This window comes from Pollicipes pollicipes, unplaced genomic scaffold (assembly GCF_011947565.3).
Source record: "Pollicipes pollicipes isolate AB1234 unplaced genomic scaffold, Ppol_2.1 Scaffold_7261;HRSCAF=8764_pilon_pilon_pilon, whole genome shotgun sequence".
Taxonomy (NCBI): domain Eukaryota; kingdom Metazoa; phylum Arthropoda; class Thecostraca; order Pollicipedomorpha; family Pollicipedidae; genus Pollicipes; species Pollicipes pollicipes.
This window is the reverse complement of record NW_023597054.1, coordinates 38,108,602-38,135,226: the sequence shown is the minus strand read 5'-3', so window position 1 is coordinate 38,135,226 and position 26,625 is coordinate 38,108,602. Positions and strand designations below refer to the sequence as shown.

The following is a 26,625-nucleotide window of genomic DNA, read 5'->3' as shown; positions in this document are numbered from 1 at the left end:
AAGGGAACGCATGAAACGCCATAAAACCCGCGTGCATCAGTGAGTTGGCCAGGTCGTGGCAGCGCAGGTCTGGCAACTACTGCGGCGGCACGCTCAGCGCACCAGCGTCAACGGTGGTCTGGTCCAGGTCCAGTCAGACCGGCCAGACCACCGCGGGCCCTGCGTCAGCCCAGCCCGTCCGCCTGACGCGGCGGTGGGCAGAGCAGACACTCGGCGTAACCGTGCCAGTCCTCCCCCTCCAACAGTCACTGGGCCACACACGCCAGACCGGGCAGGTGACGGCCGCCGCTACCGCCGCCGCCCCACATCTCACCGATAGTCGGATTGCTGTGGCGGCTGAAGCGCCACGACATCTCGTAGTTCTCAGCCGCGTCCTTGTAAGAGCTTTCCTTCTCGTGGATGAAGCCAGCGTACTCGTGCGCCTTGCCACACGACCGGTTGTTCTGTAGGATGCGCTGCGATCGGACGCGCGCGTCATGACTCGGACTCTGGGCTAGACATGGGATCACCACCGGACTAACCAGGAGTCATGACTCGGACTGTGGACCGGCCGTGACGCCACCACCAGAGGGTGCCCAGAGCGTGATCGGGTTTGCGGTATAGGTGCGACTGCGCGTCCGAGCCGGAGCGGCTGCCGCCGGCGATCTCGGACAGACCAGCAGCAGACCAGAAGCGCTCTGGCCTGCCAGACCACAGCTGGCTCACGTCGGAGCGCGGCCCGGCACCGGCCCCAGTCAGGGTCCACGGGTGACGCCACGGGCATCCTGACTCCGATTCATCCCTGAGTCCATGAGTCCAACAGTCGTGACCTGTGTCCATACGGTCAGACTGCACCAGGTGGACAGCGTTCCAAAATTCATCCAGTAGGGTGTGCAGGATGTAAATATAAATTCATGTTACCATAATTCTGACTCTTCGGCGGTCCTCGCACGTAATTCGTTGGCGCTACCCCGTTGCCCTTTGACCCCGACACGGACATCTTACCTACTCAGCCCATTTGTCCAGCCTGAGGCGCATAAATACTGATTTGACGGCCGCCCGGTTCGGTGCTGATTGGGCGATTTTGAGCAAGGAGAGGGCCACAGCCAGTGAGCCCAAGGCCGGGGTGTTATAGCATGAAAAATATCGACATCCCTGCCACCCAAGTGGCCGAATATTGGACCACTGCAGGTGGGCAGCTCTGTGGGGCATAGGTAGGCCACAGTCTTCCCGTCCCAGCCGGTGAGGCTCGGTCAGAGATGCCTGAGTGGGCGGTCATCTGTCACATGTGCCTTATCCTCCCCCCCCCCGCTCATCTGTGACGTGACGTGAATGTGAGCACAGTCGCCTGTGACGCCCCCTCACCTGGATCACGTCCTGGGCCAGATCGTATTTGCCCGACTGGATGTAGATGTCAGCGAGCAGCAGCCAGCAGCGCTCCAGGTACTCGGCGTCCTCAAAGTTCCACGGGTTTTTGGCCACCCGCTTCAGCTGGTTACGGGCCCGCGGCGTCTGGCAACGGCCGACAAACAATGCTCAGTACTTGAAAACTCATGAGTAAAATCGTCCGACATTGTCAGACCTTTAAATTGTCAAGGTCAAAGTTGCTTAAATTACTGCCTCTCACTAAACCCATAGTGCTCCGTAACGAACGCAAGCAATTTAATACGGACGGGCTAAACCTGCCGCACGTCGGTTTCGACATTCACCATATCGAGCTACTGACACAGAGCCGGCGCGTACATCTGAGCAAAATACATAAGCGTCTCGGATTCGCCTGGACGGGAGACGCACTCCAGGAAGCGGAGCATGACCTCGGGCCTTTCCGGGCGCAGGCACGAGCGGCTGACGGACCTGTTTTAGGAGCATGTAGGCGGTGGCCATGCCGCAGATGGCGCCCACGTGGTCCTTGTACATTTCGGAGCTGGCGATGTTGGTGAACTCTTGCAGCGCCCGTTCGATGTTGCCCTTGTTCTTGGAAGCCATCAGCAGGAAGTTGGTGAGCAGCTGATGGGAGATGGTCTGGTCGCCGGGCTTGGGCTTCAGCTCCTGTGGAGCCACCGGCCGGTATACAGGTCAGTAGGCGGCTGACGCGCCGCCGGTCTTGCGCCGGGCCTGCCGGACCGCGGCCGAACCGCGGTCGGACCGGCGCTCGGTGTCAGGCTGTGCCGCGCCGCGCACCGCCGGCGGTACACCCCAGCGGGCCAGGCTGTGTGGTCAGTACACCGGTGACATGGTCGGAGTACAGGCATGTATTAGCGGGTCAACACGGGAGCAGGGCTGGCGGCGGAGCTGGCGCCAAACCACAGCACTGTGTGGGGCTGCTGCCGGACCATGGCATTGTGCGGGGCTGGCGGCGGGGCTGGCGCCCAACCACGGCACTGTGCGGGGCTGCTGCCGGACCATGGCATTGTGCGGGGCTGGCGGCGGGGCTGGCGCCCAACCACGGCACTGTGCGGGGCTGCTGCCGGACCATGGCATTGTGCGGGGCTGGCGGCGGAGCTGGCGCCCAACCACGGCACTGTGTGGGGCTGCTGCCGGACCATGGCATTGTGCGGGGCTGGCGGCGGAGCTGGCGCCCAACCACGGCACTGTGTGGGGCTGCTGCCGGACCATGGCATTGTGCGGGGCTGGCGGCGGAGCTGGCGCCCAACCACGGCACTGTGTGGGGCTGCTGCCGGACCATGGCATTGTGCGGGGCTGGCGGCGGAGCTGGCGCCCAACCACGGCACTGTGCGGGGCTGCTGCCGGACCATGGCATTGTGCGGGGCTGGCGGCGGAGCTGGCGCCCAACCACGGCACTGTGTGGGGCTGCTGCCGGACCATGGCATTGTGCGGGGCTGGCGGCGGAGCTGGCGCCGAACCACGGCACTGTGCGGGGCTGCTGCCGGACCATGGCATTGTGCGGGGCTGGCGGCGGAGCTGGCCCCCAACCACGGCACTGTGCGGGGCTGCTGCCGGACCATGGCATTGTGCGGGGCTGGCGGCGGAGCTGGCCCCCAACCACGGCACTGTGCGGGGCTGCTGCCGGACCATGGCATTGTGCGGGGCTGGCGGCGGAGCTGGCGCCCAACCACGGCACTGTGTGGGGCTGCTGCCGGACCATGGCATTGTGCGGGGCTGGCGGCGGAGCTGGCGCCGAACCACGGCACTGTGCGGGGCTGCTGCCGGACCATGGCATTGTGCGGGGCTGGCGGCGGAGCTGGCCCCCAACCACGGCACTGTGCGGGGCTGCTGCCGGACCATGGCATTGTGCGGGGCTGGCGGCGGAGCTGGCCCCCAACCACGGCACTGTGCGGGGCTGCTGCCGGACCACGCAAGCGCCCCCACCTGCAGAAGTTTCTCGGCCGTGCGCAGCGCCATCTCCTGGGAGCTCTTGACGTCCGAGTCGGCCAGGTCCTCCATGGCCTCGAACGTCTCGCCGCCGATTGTCATGTTGTCCGGGTTCAGGCAGATCTGCCGACCAGAGACGCTATGATGTATCACATACGCTCGGCACCGGCCTGAGCGCGGAGCAGCCGCTGACGTCGTCGGCTCCCCGGGCAGCACCAGACTATATGCCAGGTGATGGCACCAGAGGGATGAGGGCACGGCTGATGCTAACTAGGAGGCCGGCTATAACGTAGTGACGCATTCAGGTTCTCGACTTCTTAAAGTAAAGTTGTTTTTTTGGGGTGGGGGGCACGAAGGTGACATCATTTCACCAACTGGAGGCAGACCCTTCCCAAATTTATGAGCCACGCTAAAAACTACTTGCAATGCAGACCAGTTGGCGACAGGCCACCGTCCCTCCTACGCTTTGTAAAGAAGAGTTTGGGTTTAAATTGTCGTTCCTCATGGAGTATATGGAAGCCTTCTTAACTGGAATTTATCTATGGCCATTAGGCATGTTTTCTAGCATAACACGCCGAGAATCGCGACACCTGGACTCAGCGCCATTGTTAACTCTTTTTGAAACTCGACATGACATCAATGGTACCAAAACGTTCACCGTCGTTTTCCTACGAGTAAGTTTTTAGATGACTATGTAAACGATAATTCCTTACATGTTTACACGTGCATACAAACAAGACTGTCAACTGCGCATTGCCTTAAGCACGCCCTCCCCTCCTACCCGCCCCCCCCCCCCCCCCCAAGAAATTAGGCAATGGTATGACACAAAGCTTGAAGCGCTTTGCACATGTAGCGCACGTATCAGGTGACAAATTCCGGCACAGAAAATGCGGTGAAATAAACGCGTTTAAAAATAGTACGCAACAAGTTGCTAAAAAGTAATGAATGCTAAGCACGTCCTCGACCGCCAGAAACACTTGCTGGATGAAATACACTCCGAAACCCGCGAAGCCTTTAGCCAGCGAGCCTCCCCCTGCCGAGGCTGGCGGTGTCTTCCTGCCCTCTCCCCTCAGGGAAGTGGGCCTCGACTGAGCGCGGGCCGGCCCGGCGGCGGCGGGGGGGGGGGGGGGGGGCGCAGGGCAGAGCAGGGCGGCCGCCAGCCGACGCTCGCTCACGTTGATCATGTGGTAAACGGCGCGCTGTCCCCACTCGGTGTCGCGCCGCGCCTGGTTGAAGTGCTTCAGAGCGCCGTTCGGGTTGCTCGAGTACCTAAACGTGTCACCGGCAGTCGTCAGACAGCGTACACGGCGAGGGGTCGGCGAGGCACACACACGGCGGCGGACAACGGGGTGCGTAGTCTGGATTACATGGCTGCAGCAGAGGCCGTCTTCAGGGCCCGGCCCCGGCCCCAGCCCCGGCCCCGTCCCCGTCCCCGTCCCCGGCCCCGTCCCCGTCCCCGTCCCCGGCCCCGGCCCTAGCCCCAGCCTCGGCCCCGGCCCCGGCCCCGGCCCTAGCCCCAGCCTCGGCCCCAGCCTCGGTCCCGGCCCCGGCCCCGGCCCCGGCCCCGGCCCCAGCCTCGGCCCCGGCCTCGGCCCCGGCCCCGCCCCCAGCCCCGGCCCGGCCCCAGCCCCAGCCCCAGCCCCAGCCCCGGCCCCAGCCCCAGCCCCAGCCCCAGCCCCAGCCCCAGCCCCGGCCTCGGCCCGGCCCCGGTCCTGGCCCCAGCACAGACAATGACCGGGACCGGGACCCCGACCCGGACCCGTGCGCCGAGGCGCCGCCGCTCACCACTCGTAGAGCGCCTTGCAGAATGCCAGGCCGGCCTCGTTGGGTCCGCGCTGGCTGGCCTTCTCGGCCTTCTCCAGGTAGTCGGGCACCTTCTCCAGGTGGCCGGTGCGGCGCATTACCTCGATCAGACGCGCCAGCGCCGCAAAGTAGTCCGGCCGGCGCGCTGCGAAGTCGCGGACAGCGGCGCGTCAAGGGCAGCACGGGGACACCAACATCGCGGCGGCGGAGGACTGGCACGACACAGCAGCATGGGACCTTTATGCTAAATTTGTCATATTCCTCAAATTCCGTGACAATTATCAGTCAGAGATGTCATGGACCACGTTCTCCCATGACCGCTGGCTGCGGCTACATGAACCAATGGCAGCAAACACGCCCAAAGTCCCGCGGCTCACAGTCCTGGCAGCACTCACTGAGCAGCTCCTGGAAGTGGAACATGGCCGTCTCGTAGTCGTTGCGGCGGAAGCTGAGGTCGGCCATCATGACGGTGGCCAGATCGTTCTCCTTGTCCTGGCGCAGCAGCGTCATGCACGTGTACTGGCACTGGTCCAGGTCGCCAGTCTGAGGGTCGCAGCAGAGGTCAGTCACCAGCGGCAGGACGCGCCGACAAGCCGTTAGTCCGGCCAGCGACTCGGGTGCCCATTGCGTCGGGTGACAGCGTTATAATATGGAACTGCCAGCACGGCTCCGCGCCTAACTCGAGAAGGGGAAGCCTGTACAGCCGTGAGTGTGTCACGGATCACCCGTCCTAACGTAGAGACGCGTTTTGGCGGGAGTGGGCCACGACCAGACCGCACCCTGTGACGCCTCCGTAGGACCGGAGGCACGAGAGAGCGGAGACCAGGCCCGCACGCCGCGCACAACTGGCCTGCATGTAGAGCCGGGCCAGCGCCAGTAGCGCGCCGGCGTCGTCGGGCTGGTGCTGCAGCGCCTCCCGGTAGTACTTGATGGCCTGCTCGTAGTTGCGCTGGCTCTGGTACCGTTCCGACATGGTGCAGCAGATCCTGGCGGCGGGCGGGCGCCGGTCAGCGGCGGATCGTGGCACGCCTCGGACCGGCAGACACCGCTCCCCGTCCCGGGAGAGACGGCACCGCGGCCGTACAGCCGTCAGCATGGCGACGGGGTCCCCCGCACAGGCACCACCTCAACAGGCAAGGTGTCAACAGTGCTAATGTCTTGGATCACGGTGAGCGCGTCACTTCACAGCGCCCACGCTTCAGGCGGAAGCAGAGCTCGCTATCGTGGGGGATGTCCTCCTAGCCCTGCAGCTCTGGTGCAGGCTGACATTAACTGCTCGGTGGCTCTGGCCCGGTGCTCGGCGACAGTGTGCCGTTCAAGCCGCGGCTCAACCGTAGTCGCACAATGTCAGAGGACACACTGTGGCTCTGGCCCCGTGTTCGGCCAGTGTGCCTGCTCAAGCCGCGGCTTATCCGTGGCCGTACAATGTCAGAGGACGTACTCGGTGGCCCTGGCCCGGTGTTCGGCCACGGAGTGTGCCTGCTGAAGCCGCGGTTCAACCATCACCGCACAATGTCAGAGGACGTACTCGGTGGCCCTGGCTCGCTGTTCGGCCACGACGTGTGCCTGCTCAAGCCACGGCTCAACGGTGACCGTATAATGTCAGAGGACGTACTCGGTGGCTCTGGCCCGGTGTTCGGCCACGGAGTCTGGCTGCTCCATCTGGACGCGCTTCAGCACGCGCACCTGCAGCTCGTTGGCCGCCTGCAGCGTCGCGATGGACTTGTCGATGTCGCCCACACTGTCGTGGATCTGCAGCAGCGCATGTACTGGTCAGTGGGTGCACAGTACAGTGCAGCAGTACATGCTGGCTCAGTGGGTGCAGAGCACGGTAGCCACAAGTCAGCTAATTTCATCATATACCATCCTTACCTCAACACCTTCCAATGCGGATCAATCCCTTTACGCCATCTATCAATCAAACGGGCTAAGAACCAAGAATATAATTTGTGTGGGACAAGGGGCCACCATTTCACGCAGTCCCACCTTGGCCAGCAGTTTGAGCAGCTGCGCCTGCATGATCATGCTAGCCAGGCTGCTGCCGTCCTCGCCCTTGATCTTCTCCAGAGCCTGCTGCACCGTCTTCTCGGCCTTGTCATACTGGCGCATCCTCATCTGCAGCTCCGCCATGTCAAACCTGACCACACACGCGGACTTTCATTCCCCCGGCCGCTCGCCACCGGGCGTCCGACGCAACTCACGGAGCTCGGGGGGGGGGGGGGGGGGGACACGCCGCCGGTGCATACAGCTGCACCAACGGTCACGTATGGCGACTGGGGTGGTCCCAGTGGCGAAGCGTGCGCGCGTCGCCTTGGTCATGGGATAAACTGATGTCACACGTCTGATCACAGACTGACTAGGCTGTACCGATGTCACAAGTCTGATCAGACTGACTGGGCTATGCCGATGTCACAAGTCTGATCACAGACTGACTAGGCTGCACCGATGTCACAAGTCTGACCACAGACTGACTGGGCTATGCCGATGTCACAAGTCTGATCACAGACTGACTAGGCTGCACCGATGTCACAAGTCTGACCACAGACTGACTGGGCTATGCCGATGTCACAAGTCTGATCACAGACTGACTAGGCTATGGGGGACCGAACACGGCTATGTGGTCTACATAGCCTGCAGCGAGCACAAGGCAAACGGTACTCGCAGGGTTGAAGACGCGCCCACATTGGGGGACAAAACAAAGACCAACGCTGGAAAATGGCAGGTGCTCTGCACCGGGGCCCGCGATCCGTGCATGTGCCGGGGAACAGAGGTGCGCTAACACTAGGGGGACGAGGAATGTACTCGAGGAAAGCTCACGAGCGCTACAGGAGACGTTTGCCCACACTGGAGGATGATCGAGACGGAGCCGCACCTCAGATTGTCATCCTCTCCGACTTTGATGGCCTCCTTGTAGTAGTTGATGGCCTTGCCGTAGTGGTGCGTCTTGACGAGGGCGCGTCCCATCTTGAGCGCCAGGTCGTGGTCACGGGGGTTCCGCTTCAGCGCCGACTCGTACACCTCGATGGCCTTGTCCGGCTCAAGGATGGTCATGTAGGCGTCGCCCAGCATCAGGTAAGAGGCCGGCGTCGGTATCTGGTCCACAATCTCCCTGAGGTCGGCGGTCGGCGCCGTCAGACCGGCCGGCCGCACAAACCGCCAAGACGAGCACAGGTACGGTACGGTGCACCGAGCAGCTGGACAAACCGCCGATGGCAGACCGAGCAGCCGCGCCCGGTCACACAAACTATCGACGACATACCGAGCAGCCACGCCCGGCCGGACAAACCCCCGACGCGAAACCGCAGCCACGCGCCAGTCGGCAGGAACACGGCCACGACCGCACGACCGCAACTGGCCTTGCCTTTCATTCCCGGACCCGCCGACAGATAAGCGACCGGCAGTGGTGTACCGCTGCAGCTGCGTGGGGCGCCACCGACCGCGAGCTCAGTTCGCAGCCCATCCCAAACCGGCCCGGGTCCGACCGCAAACTCAGTTCGGACCCCATCCCACCCCGGCCCGGGACCGACCGCGAGCCCAGCTCGGACCCCATTCCACCCCGGCCCGGGACCGACCGCGAGCCCAGTTCGGACCCCATCCCACCCCAGCCCGGGACCGACCGTGAGCTCAGCTCGGACCCCATTCCACCCCGGCCCGGGACCGACCGCGAGCTCAGTTCGCACCCCATCCCACCCCGGCCCGGGACCGACCGCAAGCTCAGTTCGGACCCCATCCCACCCCGGCCCGGGACCGACCGCGAGCCCAGTTCGGACCCCATCCCACCCTGGCCTGGGGCCGACCGCGGGCTCAGTTCGGACCCCATCCCACCCCGGCCCGGAACCGACCGCGAGCTCAGTTCGGACCCCATCCCACCCCGGCCCGGGTCCGACCGCGAGCCCAGTTCGGACCCCATCCCACCCCGGCCCGGGACCGACCGCGAGCCCAGTTCGGACCCCATCCCACCCCGGCCCGGGGCCGACCGCGAACTCAGTTCGGACCCCACCTCGCCCCGGCCCGGGACCGACCGCGAGCCCAGTTCGGACCCCATCCCACCCCGGCCTGGCTGAGCGCAACGTCACTTACTTGAACATGGCGGCGTACATACGCCGGTCCTTCAGGTAATCGAAGTAGATTTCGGCCATCTTCTGACGCGACTGCAGGTAGTAGGGCTGGTCGGGCGTGATGTCGCGCAGACTGCCCAGCGCGCCGCTCACCTCGTTCCGCGCCAGCAGCAGGTCGGCGTTGGCCACCAGGATGCGCACCTCCTCGCCCGTGCCCTGCGGCGGCCGGCAGCGGAGGCGATTACCAGTCCTGTCGCCTGTAGCCCCGTGGGCAGGCGGCGAAGGACGGGCTACTGACATCGGCTCGCCTGCGCACAGGCAGACCGAATCCAAGCGCCTGGATTGTTAGCCCTTTAGCCCGTACCGTGCGACAACAGACAGTAGCTGAGTTACCACTGTTGTTATCGGTAACCTGACCGTCAGCACAGAAGACAGTTAGCTGTGCCCCACCCGGTACATTGAGCCAGACAGGACAGCGACCGGAGTCAATAATCACCATATGGTATCGCTCTTAAGATGTTTGTCCCTAGCCCATGCCTGGCGATGGGTTTCTGGAAAACAAAAACCAAAACATTCCGATGGGTGCAATTGTAAGGAATGCGTTAAGTTTGAACAAGCATCGCTATGGGGACATTGTAAGTATGTCATCCACACCACCCAGATGGGGCTGACAGTTTGGGCTCTAGGGCGCGTCGACTAAGATGGTTATATGGCGCCCATGATACCACCCAGCCCGAGTTCGCCTTTCCAAGATAGTCGCTTGATACTGGCGACATTATCGCAGTATTTCGTACTTCGGCTTGCAAAAAACAACATATCAAATGTCACATGCGATGAATGAAAAGCCAACAGGCCGATGACGCAATGCGTTGTAAAACGATCGCACTGCAAGAGACAAACGGCGTATACATCTCTTCTTTAGGTCACTTCATTTGATGCGTAAGAGCTAGGCTGATGCTGCAACTATATGGCCACCGGTGGAGTTTGTAACCTGGGTTGCGTGTCTGCGTGCGTGCGTGCGTGCGTGCGTGGGTGCGTGCGTGCGCGTGTGTGTGCGTGCGCGGGTGCGTGTGTGTGCGTGCGTGCGTGGGTGGGTTTGCGTGCGTGCGTGGGTGTGCGTGCGTGTGTGCGTGTACGTGCGTGCGTGCGTGTGTGCGTGCGTGTGTGCGTGCGTGCGTGTGTGCGTGCGTGCGTGCGTGCGTGCGTGCGTGCGTGCGTGCGTGAGGTTGTAGTTGCATAAAGCCTGAAACATGGTTGTGCCATGTGGGCTACAGATACGGCCCTGACGGGCCCGGGCGATGCTGGCCGCTTGCAAGCCGACCAGCCAAAGCTTCAACAGAGGCCAGCGGGCGGGAGAGGAGCCGCGCAGCTCCGGCCTGCCGACACGCACCTTGAACATGAGCGTCGCCTCCTCCATCACTTGTTTGGCATCGGCGTCCTGCTGGGCCATCCTGTACGCGTCGGCCAGCTCCAGGTAGATGGACACCTGGTCGTTGGCGTTCACCTCGATCTTGCTCTTGGGGGTGGTGCCTGCGGCGGGACCGGCCAATCAGACGGCCCAGCGTGGGCACCGGTCGCCGGCTTCGACACCCCAGCACCGGGACCGTCCCCCGATCAGGCCGGGGCCGCTGCTGGTGCGCTGCTGTGCGGTCAAGCGCCCCCCCCCCCCCTCCCCCCCCCCCCCAGTTACATCACAACGCACCAGCCGTGACTCGGCACCCCAGCACCGGGACCGCGCCCCGACCAGACCGGGGCCGCTGCTGGTGCACTGCTGTGTGGCCAAGCGCCCCCCCCCCCCCCCCCCCAGTTACATCACAACGCACCAGCCGTGACTCGGCACCCCAGCACTGGGACCTTCCCCCGACCAGACCGAGGCCGCCGCTGGCGCGCTGCTGTGCCGTCAAGCGGTCTCCCACTTACATCACGACGCACCAGTCGTGACTCGGCACCCCAGCACTGGGACCGCGCCCCGACCAGACCGGGGCCGCCGCTGGTGCGCTGTTGTGTGGCCAAGCGGCCCTCGAGCTACACCACACCACACCAGCCGTGCCTAGGCGCCACGGCCCGCTGCCGCTCCCCAGGTCGGCCGCAAGCGATCGCAGCAGGACACAATGCGAGCTGCCTCGGTCGTAACCAGCCGGGGTGGGAGAGCCGTGTCGGTTGGCAGCGCCCCTGTGCGAGGCAGCCGTACCTTTGACCAGTTTGGAGGTGAGGCCGGCCAGCTGGACGGCCGTGTGCAGCGTCTGGATGGCCTCCTGCACCTGGTTCTCCCGCTTCTGGATCCGCGCCTTGATCAGGTGGAACAGCGGATGATCCTTGATCTGTCCACACACCGATAGGGTCAGAAGACACAGCCCATCCGCTTCGCGTGATCGTTACTTTCACCTGAGTGACTTTAAATCCCACTTTAGTCAATGGTAGCCTTTTCTACATATATGGAGCAGAACGTGCAAACCACTGGCACAGATTCGAAACTGACCAGGTGGCCGTCAGCTTCGCTGCATGCTAGCGCCATGGTAATGCGGTCTATCGCGGCAGCGTGGAGTTAAAATTAAAAACGAGATCGGGTGCCCAGTGTCGTTGGGTCGTCCACCATCCCATCAGGAGGGCTCGGTTGGCGCCGGGGTCTTTTACCCATGTCCGTCTCGGCGCCCAGCCCGGCAGCTAGCCGTCTCACCTCGAAATTGTAGCTGAGCCCCAGCTCCAGTGACTGCGAGGCCTGCTTGTAGAAGCCCTGGTGCAGCTGGATCTGGGCGTTCAGCAGGTGGGCGTCGGCGTACGATTGGTCTGAGGCACAGGCCAACACCGGTACAGCAGCAGCCCCGCGCACCGCGACAGAGCGACAGTCTCATGTGGCACAGGCCAACGCCAGTACAGCAGCAGCCCCGCGCACCGCAACAGAGCGACAGTCTCATGTGGCACAGGCCAACACCAGTACAGCAACAGCCCCGCGCACCGCGACAGAGCGACAGTCTCATGTGGCACAGGCCAACACCGGTACAGCAGCAGTCCCGCGCACCGCGACAGAGCGACAGTCTCATGTGGTACAGGCCAACACCAGTACAGCAGCAGCCCCGCGCACCGCGACAGAGCGACAGTCTCATGTGGCACAGGCCAACACCGGTGCAGCAGCAGCCCCGCGCCCCGCGACAGAGCGACAGTCTCATGTGGTACAGGCCAACACCGGTGCAGCAGCAGCCCCGCGCACCGCGACAGAGCGACAGTCTCATGTGGTACAGGCCAACACCGGTACAGCAGCAGCCCCGCGCACCGCGACAGAGCGACAGTCTCACGTGGCACAGGCCAACACCGGTGCAGCAGCAGCCCCGCGCACCGCGACAGAGCGACAGTCTCATGTGGTACAGGCCAACACCGGTACAGCAGCAGCCCCGCGCACCGCGACAGAGCGACAGTCTCACGTGGCACAGGCCAACACCGGTGCAGCAGCAGCCCCGCGCACCACGACAGAGCGACAGTCTCATGTGGCACAGGGCAACACCGGTATAGAGCAGCCCGCAGAGTAACAGAGTAACACTGACACAGCTCATCTGCCGTGGCATGGGCTACACGAGTCCTGCGTTGTTATTGCATGTATTGCCTGTGCATGTTTCCAAGGCTTTCAAACAATTGCTTTAAGGTCATACCGGTCAACGTTCAGGCGAAATGCATTCATTTAGTAGACATGAGATTCAGCATGGAGTTTCATCCAGCGCTTCAACAAGGATGAGGAAACCGACCGTTATCAGCTCACAAAAAGACGGAGTACTGGTCAGAACACCTGCAGCGACGCCGTGCAGTACCTCACTTCCTCGCCTGCTAGACTGATCCTTGTGACTGGTCCCAATGGCTAATCCTTTATCGATGAGCAGCGAGCTAGCCAAAGGCAGGCCTCCGGAGATGTGATGCAGAGGCGGACCTGCGGAGATGTGATGCAGAGGCGGACCTGCGGAGATGTGATGCAGAGGCGGACCTGCGGGGATGTGATGCAGAGGCGGGCCTGGGGGGAGGTGATGAAGAGGCGGGCCTGCGGGGATGTGATGCAGAGACGGGCCTGCGGAGATGTGATGCAGAGGCAGGCCTGCGGAGATGTGATGCAGAGGCGGACCTGCAGGGGTGTGATGCAGAGGCGGGCCTGTGGGGAGGTGATGCAGAGGCGGACCTGCAGGGATGTGATGCAGAGACGGGCCTGCGGAGATGTGATGCAGAGGCAGGCCTGCTGAGATGTGATGCAGAGGCGGACCTGCAGGGGTGTGATGCAGAGGCGGGCCTGTGGGGAGGTGATGCAGAGGCAGGCCTGTGGGGAGGTGATGCAGAGGCGGACCTGCAGGGATGTGATGCAGAGACGGGCCTGCGGAGATGTGATGCAGAGGCAGGCCTGTGGGGAGGTGATGCAGAGGCGGACCTGCAGGGATGTGATGCAGAGACGGGCCTGCGGAGATGTGATGCAGAGGCAGGCCTGCTGAGATGTGATGCAGAGGCGGACCTGCAGGGGTGTGATGCAGAGGCGGGCCTTTGGGGAGGTGATGCAGGGGACGGCCTGCGGGGAGGTGATGCAGAGGCAGGCATCCGGGGGTGTGATGCAGAGACGGGCCTGCGGGGATGTGATATAGAGGCGGGCCTGCGGGGAGGTGATGCAGAGACGGGCCTGCGGGGATGTGATACAGAGGCGGGTCTGCAGGGATGTGATGCAGGGGCGGGCCTGCGGGGAGGTGATGCAGACGCCGGCCTGAGCCGATATAAAGCACGTACCGACATCGTCGATGCAGTGTTTGAGTGTGCTGGCAGCAGACTTGACATCGCCGCTCAGGTACTTGGCCTTGGCCATCAGATAGAGGGCCTCCAGCAGGCCTGGGCAGGCCTTAGTCACCGGCTCCAGCACCGTCATGGCCCGCTTCAGCGCCGGCGGCACGGCCGAGCCCAGCGCCACCGGCTGCAACAGCGACACAGTGGCCCTCAGCTCACCAAACGCCACGCGCCGGACAGCAAGGCCGACCAGACCCACGGCGGATGGGTGGGATACACGCAGTGCCACGGTGTGCAGAGAGGCGCAGCATCGGAAGCCCGTGGAATAAGGGCATGGCTCATGCAACAATACATTAGCGTCATGGTTGTTGACATGCATGTTCCTTTAGCTTGATTGAAAAATAGCACACTGGACCAAAACTACGTTTGGTCTTGGTAACTACACTCCTCCCTCACTAACACCCTAACATGTGAACCTCATCACCGGCCTCGGACCCCGACGAGCGTCGATGATCCAGATTTCCGTGGCGTCCGTCGCAACTCATCCATTCAACAATCCTCAGTCGTAACGACACGCACCAGGTTTGACACGTGGCGGTTTGGGTTTGGTTTGGCACTTGCGCTCCTGGCGGTCTTTCCAACTGTGGCGCACGACTGTGTGTCAGGTTCCCATGTTGATTCTTCATGCAATCGGAGATCAAGAACGCAGTGGTCGTTGCTCTCTCGTGGGTCACCCTTGTCCGACTCGTTGACTGACGCTGGTCTCCTGTATCCGGCGTGGCCATGACCCTGACCTTCAGCTGACCCGGACGGAAATGGAGCACCGGAACCAGGCAAACCATGGCAACAGGGACAGTCCAAGACCCTGAACGACAAGACCCTGTACGACAAGAGCTCTAACACCAAGGAGACGACAGTGATAGGACGGACAGCGCGTGGCCGCTCGTAACTGGGCCGCCATGGAGACAGCGATGCGCCGGCTGGCAGCGCGTCTGAGCGGCACAGGACGTCGCAGGTGGCGGTGACATCAGGCCGGAAGGAGGCGGCCGGCTGCAGACGGCTGCAGACGGCCGGCGCCGGCCGTCGCCGCCGGCCGAGGTGTGCGGACGTGGTGCCGCCGTCATCACGATAGCGTGCCGGCGGCGGCGGCGGCGGCGATGGAGAGCGCGGCCGACAGTCAGCGCCGGCCGACCGTACCGGCGCCATGGCCGCCGCCTGCCGCCCGCTGGCGCTGCTGGCGCTCTGCTGCCTGGCCGCCGCCGCCGCCGCCGCACCAGGTGAGCCGATGTTACGCGCCGCGGGGCGGCCCGCCGCCACCGGTGACAGGGTGTCAGCCACCATACCCCACAGTCAGACCGATCACAATATGTCGACATCCAGCAGCGTACTCTAACTCTAAATATGAGGCTGGCAAGTGTTAGCGCTTCTATATACACTTCACACATCTACAAAATATGATCAGGTTTACTTCGACAGGGTTCCCTGCGACCAACATCCCACAAACCAATCACACTATCACCTTGCCGACCGTCCGATATCAGTTCCCCGCTGTAGCCGTCCCCCCACTTCCTGGCCAGCTTGACCGCAGCCGAGTGCAGGTTGACCCTCCAGTACAGCGTGGCCACGCGTCCCCGTCTAATGCGCCGCTCCGCCCGCAGCCGAGCCGAACGCTGAGGAGGGCGCAGCGCTCTCGCAGCCAGCCGAGCTGGGGCCCGACCCGGCCCTGCTGCCGCCTGCGGGCGACCTCCTCGCCGAACAGCACCGCCAGTTGATGGCAGACACGGATGTGTTCGGCCTGTACGGCGACCCGCCGCCGGCCGGCGGGACCTTCCCTCTACCAGCGGCAGCGGTGTCCGTCGTCCACGGAGACACCGCCGGAATACTGGCACACGCGACCAAGGCCGCGGCGCAAGACGCGAGCGCCAGCATTCCCGGCCCTTACATGGCCGCTGCTGATGTGCTGGCTATCGGAGAGGTTAATGGCGTGGCCGAGGACGGAGTCGTGTCCCGGTTTTACCCAGGCTTCTCCGGGGCTTTGCCGAACGACGACGCCAAGGCAGACCTCGAGGGTGGAGAAGCACAGGAGCTGTACCAAACCGCACCAGCAATATCGACCACCCAGCACGATAAGACACTGGTCGAAGCTGTGGGTGCAAAGGAATCGTACCAAACTGTTTCCGGAGCCTCAAAGAGAGAGGGCGGGAAGGCGCCGGCCGGGCACGGCGGTGACCTGGGGTCCGTCGCGTACGGGCCAGGCATCGCTCCACCAGCCAGCGGCGCCGGATTCCCCGAGGACCCGTACACAGTCGTGTGCCTGCAGAAGGACGTCGCCGCCCACCTCATCAGCGGAGCAGCGGCGGCCAAGGACGCGGCCAGACGCTCAGACAGCGTGACAGCCGACCAAGCCGGCGGGGAAGCCGACGCCAAGACGTACGCCGTGCCGTTGTACGAGACTGTGCTGCCGGCCGCTGGTCGGGGGCCGCCGGCGGCCGGCCAGGCGGCACCCGCGGAGGCGCCCGAGGCGGTACCCGGGGCGGCACCCGGGTCGCCGCCGCTGCCGCCAGCGCCACAAGATGGAGCACCAGTAGTCTTGCCCGACCCCCCGCCGCCTGTGGACGAGGGGGCGGAGGACCAACCGCCAGCCGAGCCGCTCCTCTTTCCGGGCCTGTTCGGCGACGAGTCCCTGACCAGGTACCATTACGATGCGCTGGTGCAGCAGGCCCATGACCGGCTGCGCTGGCTGCTGTCCAACCCGGTCCCGGCTCCGTTCCTCGGCGGCGAGTCCGCGGCCCCGCACCCGGCGACGTTCGGCCCGTACGGCGGTCTGCGCTGGTATCCTACCGCCGCTGAAGACGACCAGACAGCGGGCATCTTCGGGCCGGCTGGGTTCGGACCGCCCCCGAACCTGCCGCCGCTGCCCACCGCGGGGTCAGCCGGCCAACCGTCCGTGCCGGCTGGGTTCGGACCGCCTCCGAACCTTCCACCGCTGCCCGCTGCAGGGGCGGACGGCCAACCCTCGGTGCCGGCCGGGTTTGGACCGCCTCCGAACCTTCCACCGCTGCCCGCCGCAGGGGCGGACGACCGACCATCGGTGCCGGCCAGGTTTGGACCACCCCCGAACCTTCCACCGCTGCCCGCCGCAGGGGCGGACGGCCGACTGTCGGTGCCGGCCATGTTTGGACCACCCCCGAACCTTCCACCGCTGCCCGCCGCAGGGGCGGACGGCCCGACCGTCGGTGCCGGCCAGGTTTGGACCACCCCCGAACCTTCCACCGCTGTCCGCCGCAGGGGTGGACGGCCGACCGTCGGTGCCGGCCAGGTTTGGACCACCCCCGAACCTTCCACCGCTGCCCGCCGCAGGGGTGGACGGCCGACCGTCGCTGCCGACCGGGTTCGGACCGCACCTGGACCAGCCAGTGTTCCCGGCAGCAGTGCCAGACGGCAGAGCTTTCGCGGCCGACAATGCTCCGGCTGGGTTTGAACCGTCCCCAAACCGGCCAGTGTTCCCGGCGGCAGGGCCAGGCGGTGTGCCTCTGGCGGCCGACGGCCGCCCGGTCGGGTTTGGGCCGCCCATCGGTCGACCGCGGTTCACCGCCGAACGGCCGGTAGCCGGGTACGGGCCCCGGCGGTGGCCGTACGGCGGCCGGTCGCCGGCCACGACCGGGCGGGTCCCGTGGGTGGGGCGGCGCCGTCCGCCGCCCTCCTGGCCGTGGGCGAGGGTTGAGGGCAGCAGCCGCGGCCGGCCGGCGCCGGTGCCCAGCGGCGGGGTGTTCCCGCTGTACGCCGGCTGGCGGCCGGGCGTCCGCTGGCCGGCGCCTCCCCCCACCGGCCATTTTCCGCTCTACTCGCACTGGTACCGGCCGACCGTGGTGGCGTTGCCGGGCGGCGCCATGCCGCTGCCGGATCGGACGCAGTGGCCGCGTCCAGCCGTCGCCGTGGCGACCAGCGAGCAGACGTCGGCGCCGGGCGAGCCGGACTCGCCGCCCCTGGACGCCGACTGGCCGTGGCCGGCCGTGGCCATGGCGAACGAAGGCGACTCGCTGGTGGTGACCGGCTTCGGCCGCAGCTCCGGCGCTATGGCGACCGCCGCCGGCCGTAACAACTGGCCACCCGTGGCTTCGGCTACGGCCGGCGGCTCCGCCGACCGGGGCTCCTTCTCGCGCGCCTCGTCTGGCGGCTTGAACCTCTTCTTCCAAGACGACAAGTTCTGGAGTGAGCGTGAGTACTTGTGCGCTGCGACGGCGGCGACGCATCACGCCTCGGCCAGGTCGGGTCTTACACACACCTCGGTGTCGTGAACGGCATCGGCAGAGGCCAGACGAGACGAGCGCGTAGCGCACCACTGAGATGAGGTGATGATGAGGCGATGATGAGGTGATGAGGTGATGAAGTGATGAGGCGATGAGATGATGAGTGACGATCAGATCGAACAGCGTTCCCACTGCTGGTGTTCTCCAGACTTGTCACTGTTGACCGCTGACCAGTTCGATGTCCCCAATAACAGGGTCCGTTTTCCAGCTGCGTTCTTGCGAATGCCGCCGGGCGCCGGCGACGCCGCCGCCGAGCCACCGTCGGGGCGGACATCGCCGCCGCCACCGCCGCCGCTGCCGCTGCCGATGGTGCCGCCGCCGTTGCCGACGTCCGAGCGCCCACCGGCCGGAGACGGAGGAGCGCCGAGCGAGGACTCCGGCCCGGCTACGGAGGACCAGAGCACCACGGGCCCGTCGCCGGCGCAGGACGGCGCCTGAGGCGGCAGCCCGAGCCATCGGCGCCGAGCGGCGCTCTGGCGGTACTCCCACACCGACCCCTGGTAACCGTCAGCGGGGCGTGGTCAGCGGACCGTCCGGCGCGCTCGCCATGTGGTGTTTGACGACTTGTCAAGTATTACAGCATATACCATGCCTTCGCTCTAATAAATCTCGGATGATGACTTTCCACAATTAGACAACCATGGCTGACTGCTTGTTAATTGTCTTGATTACCCACATGCGCTTGCGCGGTGCCAAATTCGGTTTGACGAGTGGGGCACTCATCTGAGCTTCGGCATTACACAACCTACTCCTTCGTCGCAGCTGAAGACAGACGGCTGGTTCTTCAACTGAGCTGGTGAGTCATGCCATCAACATGAAATATTTGCGTACGCACAAACGGTGCGTACTCATATGTTGAGCCAGCATAACAGCATCCTTGAAACACAAGCAGAGGTGTATTGGGGGCTAGTTCTAATCTCAGTTCCTGAACCCTTGGTTTTCCGAAACCTTAGGCGATCGATGCAGACCATTCGAATGCCTCCGTCGCTCAATGATACCAGCATCTTTGAAACAGGAAACATCGCACCATCTTGGAAGCGCACGTGCTCAGGAAGTGCTAAATCTGGTTGCTAAGTCTGGTTGATTATTACTCAGCAAAATATCACATCATAGTATAATTCAAGCAAATATGGTAAAGTGGCGGGCGCAATACAAACCAGAGCAAAAATATGTACTATGGGAGCTGTCTTACTTGGTGCCACTCAGGTAACAAGAAGGCAGTGGCTGCAATTCCACCCTGGCCGAAGCACTAGCCTTCATCCTATCTATTAGACGGGCGAGAGAGAGCATTTGATCGACCTCATTGAGTGCACGATCACGAGACACGTGTCCTTTCTTCAAAACCTTAGTGTTCCGGCAAGGTCACACATTGACGAGGGGTGCGCAGGCCACCGGCTCCGAGGGCACGGCTGGAGTCCGGCCGTAACAGCGCCGCCCCACCGGCAGTGGCCGGAGAGCATTACCTGTCGATGGCGGTCACCCTCAGACCCTGCCCCCTCCGAGACGGGCGCCGCGCCACCTGACCTGGGTCGGCGCGTAGTGCAGACAGTCCTTGACCACCAGCACCAGGAAGTCGGGGTTCAGCGCGATCAGGTACGGCACACTCAGCGAAAGCGTGCGAAAGCTCCGGAAATGCGTCTCGATGGCGTCGTTCAGCAGGCCTGGGGCGCAGGACACCGTCGAGTAGAGAACGACAGCCCAGCGCATGTGTACACTGACGCACACAGACAGGCTGGCAGGCGCGGCAGCTCCGAGAGCGGGGTCACCACTGGTGCCCTGCAGCGCCACCGACCGCCTACAGAGCGGCACCCCCGCCGTCGGCGACCGCTGGCGCGTGACCGTCAGAGGCGTAACACACGGCGGCACCATACCAGCACCAGTACGGAACACCCCCACGCACGCACGCACGCACAGCAGGTGGTGCAGCCCCCAGAGTGCCCCTCCCCCCCCCCCCCCCCGTCAGTTGTCGCCCCGACCGGCCAGCCACAACGAGAGCGACCCGAGCCCAGTACGCACCCAGCACCTCTTCCGGGCTGTGGTTCTGCTTGCGCGCCAGCAGCGCCGACAGGTAGAGGATGTCGGCCGAGTAGCCCAGCGTCTTCTGCGTCTCCTTGAGGAACTCGAGACTCTGCGCCGCCACCGTGTGGTCGCCGTCGATCAGCTGGCACGTGATGATACCTGACGCGCGCCGCCGGTCAGTGGGTACAGTCAGCGAGCGGGGACGGGAGGGGGGGGGGGAGGGGGCAGAGAAGGCGGCACCACACCCGCGGCGCGTGGTGAGCTCCGTCCGGGCCACCGTCACCGCCGGGCAGCACACACGCCACGGGAGACGGCCGCCGGTGGCCGACAGTCCAGCACGAGGCCGACGCAGACGTACAGCCGTCCGGAGCTCAGCTGCTGAGCGGTCGCCACAGGACTACAGGGGGACGTGCTAACGATGACTGGTGGCCACGTGATCCGACCTCAAACCAATCGAAGAGACTGACCTTCGACAGCACCACCCACTAGACCACGGCATGAAACTGAATGCATTCAGTTTGATAAATGCACAAACCAGCACTGTAAAAGGATGAAACTGCCATGCATTTGGAAAAGGCGTAATGCATGAAAAAGGAGTCTAAAACAACCCACAATAATTCGCATATGAGCCCCAGACAGATCCGCCGCTCAGTTGGGCGCCGCTCACCGCCCAGGGCCTCCATGGAGGACTCGTCCGCCTTGGTGGCCGCCTTGTAGAACTTCAGGGCCTCACGCGTCTTGTCCTTGAGCAGGTGCTGGTAGGCCACCTCCACCAGGAACTCGGCGCGCGTCGTGTCCAGCTGGGCGGCCTTCTCGGCCATCGAGAGTGTGAAGTCGAGCACGCCCGGGTTACGACCGCACTGTCGAGAAAAAGAGTGAGTAAACAAGACGTCAAGACAGCATTACATCGACCTTGGACGGGGCTGTGTGCCTCCTTCAAGGGCTCCCCCCCCCCCCCCCCCATCAGTTTGTTTCGAAGCCCGCGATACTTGACGAAAATCGCCACGAATGCGTTTAAAAAAACAGCAGGACCATACTTGAGGAAATCTCATCTCACCCGGGTTCCCAACACGAGATTTCTGACGCCCCCTCATATTATCACAACCCACATTATATCATAAGGATCTAACCGGTAATCCAGACCTAAATTACAACACATCAGTACCGAAAAGCGCATCAGAAGTCTGCACTCCGCAAAGCCCAGCACGGCCGCAGACTGGCCGTCCAGTGGCGTGGCTACACCAGCTCGGCGCCGCCTGCGCCCCGTCGGTCCGACCGAGCGGCGGCCGTCGGTCCCCAGCGCACCGTCGCCGCGGCCCGGCACTGACCGTGCGCGAAAACAGCCGGGCGCACTCGATCAGGAAGGGCGGATTGTGCGGCTCGTGACGGTCTACGTTGCGCATGAACTCCTCGAGCCGCTTGGCCGCCTCGGTGTAGTCGCCGTCGCGCGTGAGCAGGCCGATCAGGCGGAAACGCAGCGCTTCGATCGAGTGTGGAGCGATGGCCAGGATCCTGTCGGCGGACGGACGGCGAGACGGTCAGCCGCCTGCGCCACTACCTGCAGGTCACGGCAGGTCGGCCGCCAGCACCTCTACACTGGGCAGCTCGCGGCAGGTCAGCCGCCAGCACCTCTACACTGCACACTGGGCAGGTCACGGTGGGTCAGCCGCCAGCACCTCTACACTGTACACTGGGCAGGTCACTGGAGGTCAGCTGCCAGCACCTCTACACTGGGCAGCTCACGGCAGGTCAGCCAACGGCACTTCTACACTGTGCACTGGTCAGGTCACTGTAGGTCAGCCGCCAGCACCTCTACACTGGGCAGGTCACGGCAGGTCAGCCACCAGCGCCTCTACACTGTGCACTGGGCAGGTCACTGTAGGTCAGCCACCAGCACCTCTACACTGTGCACTGGGCGAGTCACTGTAGGTCAGCCACCAGCACCTCTACACTGGGCAGGTCACGGCAGGTCAGCCACCAGCGCCTCTACACTGTGCACTGGGCGAGTCACTGTAGGCCAGCCACCAGCGCCTCTACACTGTGCACTGGGCGAGTCACTGTAGGTCAGCCACCAGCACCTCCACACTGTGCACTGGGCAGGTCACGGTAGGTCAGCCACCAGCGCCTGTGCGCTGTACAACGGGCAGGTCACAGCAGGTCAGCCGCCAGTGCCTGTACACTGTACTCTCACCTGCCGATCATCTCGACGCTCTGGTCCCAGTCGAGCATGGCCATGCTGACCTTCATCTTCTCTACCAGCGGGGGCACGAAGCCCGGCCGCATGGCCACCACCTGGTTAAGCTCCGCTTGAGCGTTGGTGAAGTCGTTGTGCAGCTCGTAGTAACGCGCCCGGCAGAACAGCAGCGAAATGTCGCGCGAGTCCCTGCGCGCAGCATGGACAGCGCGTCAGGAGACGGCTACCCTGACATGACGCAGGGGCCTCCGCACAGTCGGGGCAGGTCAGCTAGTCAGAAGGGCCTCCTCACAGTCGGGGCAAGTCAGAGTGTCAGAGGGGCATCCGCACAGTCGGGGCAGGTCAGCTAGTCAGAAGGGCCTCCTCACAGTCGGGGCAGGTCAACGTGTCAGAGGGGCCTCCGCACAGTTGGGGCGGGTCAGAGTGTCAGAGGGAACTCCGCACAGTCGGGGCAGGTCAGCTAGTCAGAAGGGCCTCCTCACAGTTGAAGCGGGTCAGAGTGTCAGAGGGGCTTCCGCACAGTTTGGGGAGGGAGGGTCAGAGTGTCAGAGGGAACTCCGCACAGTAGTGGCGGCCATACGCGAGGGAACGGCCAACCGGAACACTAGAGATTGCGCGTCGGCGACATTGTCCGCTTATATGGACCAACTTCACAGCCGCCAGAGCAGTCAAAGTGCTTTCCTACCCCTCGTCCGGGCCACCTGCTTCAACCAGCGCCACCGCCTCGCGCTGGCACCGATCGGTGCCACTGTGTGTCGCTGTCGCACCAGCGGCCTCACCGTTTGGCCGCCTGGTCCAGGTAGTCGATGGCCTTGGTGGGGTTCTCGCCGGCGTACATCTCCACCCAGCCACGCATCACCCAGCCGTCCACCGATTCGGCGTTCATCTTGAGCATGCGGTCCAGGTACTCGCGCGCCTTCTCTGGATGGCCGGTGAGCACCAGGAACAGGCCGGCGTAGTACAGCGCCTGGCCGCAGGGCGGCGCTGTTAGCAGTCAAGATCGACGGCACGACTGCGGGGGCTGCGACAGCCGCGGGCGCCGGTGCAGGGTTCACCAGGGCATCGGTCCTACCCGGCAGCAGCGGTGACTACCCACTGAACTCGCCGTCAGTGGCTGGCAGACACCACCGGCGGTCAGTGGCTGGCAGGCACCACCAGCAGCCAGTAGCTGACAGACACCGCCAGCGGCCAGTGGCTGAGAGACACCGCCGGCGGTCAGTGGCTGGCAGCCACCGTCTGGGAGGTCCCCGGCTCCCAGCTGGCGGGAGCCGGGGGCCTCCCAGATGGGATGGAATGACGTCACTGACCCGATCTGTGATCAGGGGTGAAGGTGAGGTAACTGACCCGGTCGCCGGCCTTCTTGCGCATATCGCGCCGCTTGTTGTCGAGCGCCTGGACGGCGTCGCGGTCGATGGTCTGGCACAGCTGGTGACAGTACATCATGGCCAGCACGGTGGCCAGCTGCAGGTCTGAGTCGTTCTACCGGCACAGACCGCCAGGGCGTCACCAGCCGCCGGCAGACAGCGGCGGAACAAAGCGGGACGACTCAGCCCCGCCGTTAGAGGACCTGCCGCCGCCCGCCTGAACCGCACCAACTGAACTTGATCAACAGTGAGTCATGATAACAAACATATAGCAGCCATGCTCGCTGCATTGCGTGCACAAACAAACAGCAGCTATTCTATCTCCCTTGGTTATCGAGACCTCTTGGCAAGATCGCTCCTGGTTGTTAGTTTCCCGTTGCTGCGACGTCGGGTCGTCGAAATTTTGTCCCCATTTGTACCCCAACTGTGTAGGTTTTCGAAACCAGCAAATCTTACATTGGGCTGTTTAACGAATGCAGTGGCACGCCTTTTGACCTCATCGCAATACTGAACAAGAATCGAAAGGCGTTTTGGATTATTTCATTTTCATCTGCCCACATGCTGCTACCATCACACTCATTCCAAAAGTTTAGCCCATCCTTCAGATTTATGCGCGTGCAGGGAATTCTCGCACACTGAACATATTACAGAAAACGAAAAAAAACTGCAACGACAGAGTACTCATTGACAGGCAATAATGACGCCACCGAAGCCAAAGAAAATGGTCCATCTCAAATACAGCACAGCAATAGCAGCTCCAGGAACGAGCGGGCGACATTACCAGCGTGTTCTCGAACTCGCGTATGGCCTCCTGCAGACTACCCTCCATGGCCAGCGACAGGCTGAACCAGAAGCGGAACGCCGGCCCCTGGCCGAACTTCTTCATCGCCTCGGATGCCGTCTGCTGCATGGCGCGGTAGAACCGCTCCCGGCAGTAGTACTGACATTGGGCCTGCCCCCAGGGCATGTCAAATGAGCAACATCACCTCTATCCCAACCCCCGGCCCAGCACGCATGCAGAGGTGTCCAAACACCCTGCCCCATTCACGTTTTTGCCTATTTTTAGCTCTTGCCTCTCAAATTGCAGGTACCTTTTTAATGTCCAACATTGTCACATGGAACACAATATGACTGGCACTGTTCAAGGATGACATGGTACTTTCAAAAGTACAGCATTTATTTCACCTATTTTCCTTTCTAGCCCTCTCTCTCCACCTCTTCCTTCCCTGACCCATCCTTCCTTCTTTCCATCTCCCTCTCTCTCTCCTTCTCCAAATCTACCTCACTTCTTTTGTTGTCTGTGATAAGGCATTAAAGCACCTTAAACAAAAATAACTACTTACATGATAGAAGGCTTCATCTGCCATACTGACTGTTGAATTTGAATATTATGCTCTTTCTGTGAACAAAAAATGATGATGATGCAACACACACAGGGGACACCTGCTCCCATCCAATTATCTTGTGTCATTGTTATCATGTATGCAGTGTCTGCAGTGCTTTGAAAAAATTCAGACTTGTATAAATATTGAGGCACAACACAGTACATTGGGAACAGTGATGTCTGTGCATGCATGATTGTGATCATGATGATACTAGGCTTCTGACTTCAGAGCAGTGAAACCCAAGGCAATGGCACAATGCTGAAGTCAAAGGTGACATGGGCTGTGGTTCTTGTACTTTGTACTTTGTCACTCTGTCATGGCCAAACCAGGCCAAAGCCCCTAGCTTTGTATTTAAATATGGCTTTAAACTTCAAACAGCTGAAGTCAACAGCTTCAAACTTACAAAACATGAAACCAAAGTTGAAACACAAAACCCCATGGTCAAAGCTCACACAAGTCTACCCTAACAAATTCATTTGCAAAACTAAAACTGTTTCCATGTTAGCTAGAGCATAAAGGGATCAAAAATTATTAATGGGGTATAGTGGAATGATTGAGATTGAGACTGAGAGTTGAAAAAGTTCTGTTAACAAGTTGTAGCTTATGAGCATGTTTTAGCTCAGACTTTCATGGACACTGCCAGTTGATTTCTGATCTCCACATGATTTGGTTGCCAAAATCTGACATCAGTCCTTCCTTTTTCTCAAAGGCAAAGCTAAGACTTGCAATTTACCGACACCTCTATGCACATGTCATACAGCAGCACTTCCAAATGTTAAGTGTGGTTTGATTGTAATTCAAACCACATATGCCCTACATGAATTTTACTGCTTAGAAAAAACATCAATATTGCATGGTGAATGCATTGTTTAATGTCGCACGTTCAGTTTCATCAGTCAGCTTCACGCATTGCGAGGCCGACGCCGGAAACACAGAGCCATCAACATCCAAACGGACCAAGAGCCAAATACAAACAAATCTATATCACGTATTCGCACAAGTGCCTGAGCCACTGAAATACCATAAATACACCTCACAAACTTGGAAAAGCGTGTGGGTAGCAGACAACTACCCCGTATCCCAAACGATTTCCAACAAGCGTCAACACAAGCAAGGCAGCGTAAGAGAGGAATAATTTGTTTCTGCCTACTTCTGCGAATATTTGCCGCAAATCGAAGTTATTTGTACTATTTAAACCCTTGCACTATTTTGTCGCGAATTTCAGGTATTTTCACCAAACTTAATACTATTTGTGTCGCCAGAAGTACTTTCAGGTAAGGGATAACGCACGGGCCCCTTTCTTTGATTTTTTGGCTTACATCAGGGTCGTAGTTTCCTTTTCAGTTGAGGGCATCAACCCCCCGCCCCCTCCCCCAAATTGAGCTTCAGCTTTCCAACTGTGGAAAGAAAACGGGCAAAATTCGGGGAGAAATCTGT

The 26,625-nt window shown here is 62.2% G+C and overlaps 2 protein-coding genes across 2 annotated transcripts; one reads left to right on the top strand and one right to left on the bottom strand.

The window, feature by feature from the left end:
* Positions 1–516: 516 nt before the first annotated feature.
* LOC119111383 (tetratricopeptide repeat protein 21B) lies at positions 517–26,292 on the bottom strand. Its single transcript, XM_037235196.1, has 26 exons — positions 26,221–26,292; positions 25,147–25,202; positions 24,585–24,755; positions 23,784–23,918; positions 23,219–23,406; positions 22,437–22,628; positions 21,574–21,757; positions 20,913–21,105; positions 20,243–20,404; positions 19,751–19,887; positions 13,923–14,103; positions 11,851–11,960; positions 11,365–11,494; positions 10,564–10,703; positions 9,196–9,389; positions 7,988–8,224; positions 7,102–7,252; positions 6,731–6,867; positions 5,966–6,101; positions 5,511–5,658; positions 5,098–5,260; positions 4,488–4,581; positions 3,310–3,435; positions 1,834–2,028; positions 1,345–1,491; positions 517–645 (listed from the first exon to the last, which is right to left on the bottom strand). Exons 2-26 carry the CDS (start codon positions 25,168–25,170, stop codon positions 517–519), a joined length of 3,804 nt encoding a protein of 1,267 aa, XP_037091091.1. The 5' UTR covers positions 25,171–25,202; positions 26,221–26,292.
* LOC119112126 (abl interactor homolog) lies at positions 17,149–18,857 on the top strand. Its single transcript, XM_037236157.1, has 2 exons — positions 17,149–18,134; positions 18,435–18,857. The coding sequence occupies exons 1-2, from the start codon at positions 17,807–17,809 to the stop codon at positions 18,662–18,664; spliced, it is 558 nt and encodes a 185-aa protein (XP_037092052.1). The 5' UTR covers positions 17,149–17,806; the 3' UTR covers positions 18,665–18,857.
* Positions 26,293–26,625: the final 333 nt, after the last annotated feature.

Excerpts from the sequence above, each read along its gene's own strand:
- LOC119112126 (XM_037236157.1), top strand. The coding sequence starts at position 17,807 with ATGCCGCTGCCGGATCGGACGCAGTGGCCGCGTCCAGCCGTCGCCGTG. Across the intron at positions 18,135-18,434 it reads CGACAAGTTCTGGAGTGAGC|CTGCGTTCTTGCGAATGCCG; the intron begins GTGAGTACTTGT and ends TCCGTTTTCCAG.
- LOC119111383 (XM_037235196.1), bottom strand. The coding sequence starts at position 25,170 with ATGGCAGATGAAGCCTTCTATCAT. Across the intron at positions 10,704-11,364 it reads CACCTCCAAACTGGTCAAAG|GCACCACCCCCAAGAGCAAG; the intron begins GTACGGCTGCCT and ends GTCCCGCCGCAG. Across the intron at positions 3,436-4,487 it reads CCGTTTACCACATGATCAAC|ATCTGCCTGAACCCGGACAA; the intron begins GTGAGCGAGCGT and ends TCTGGTCGGCAG.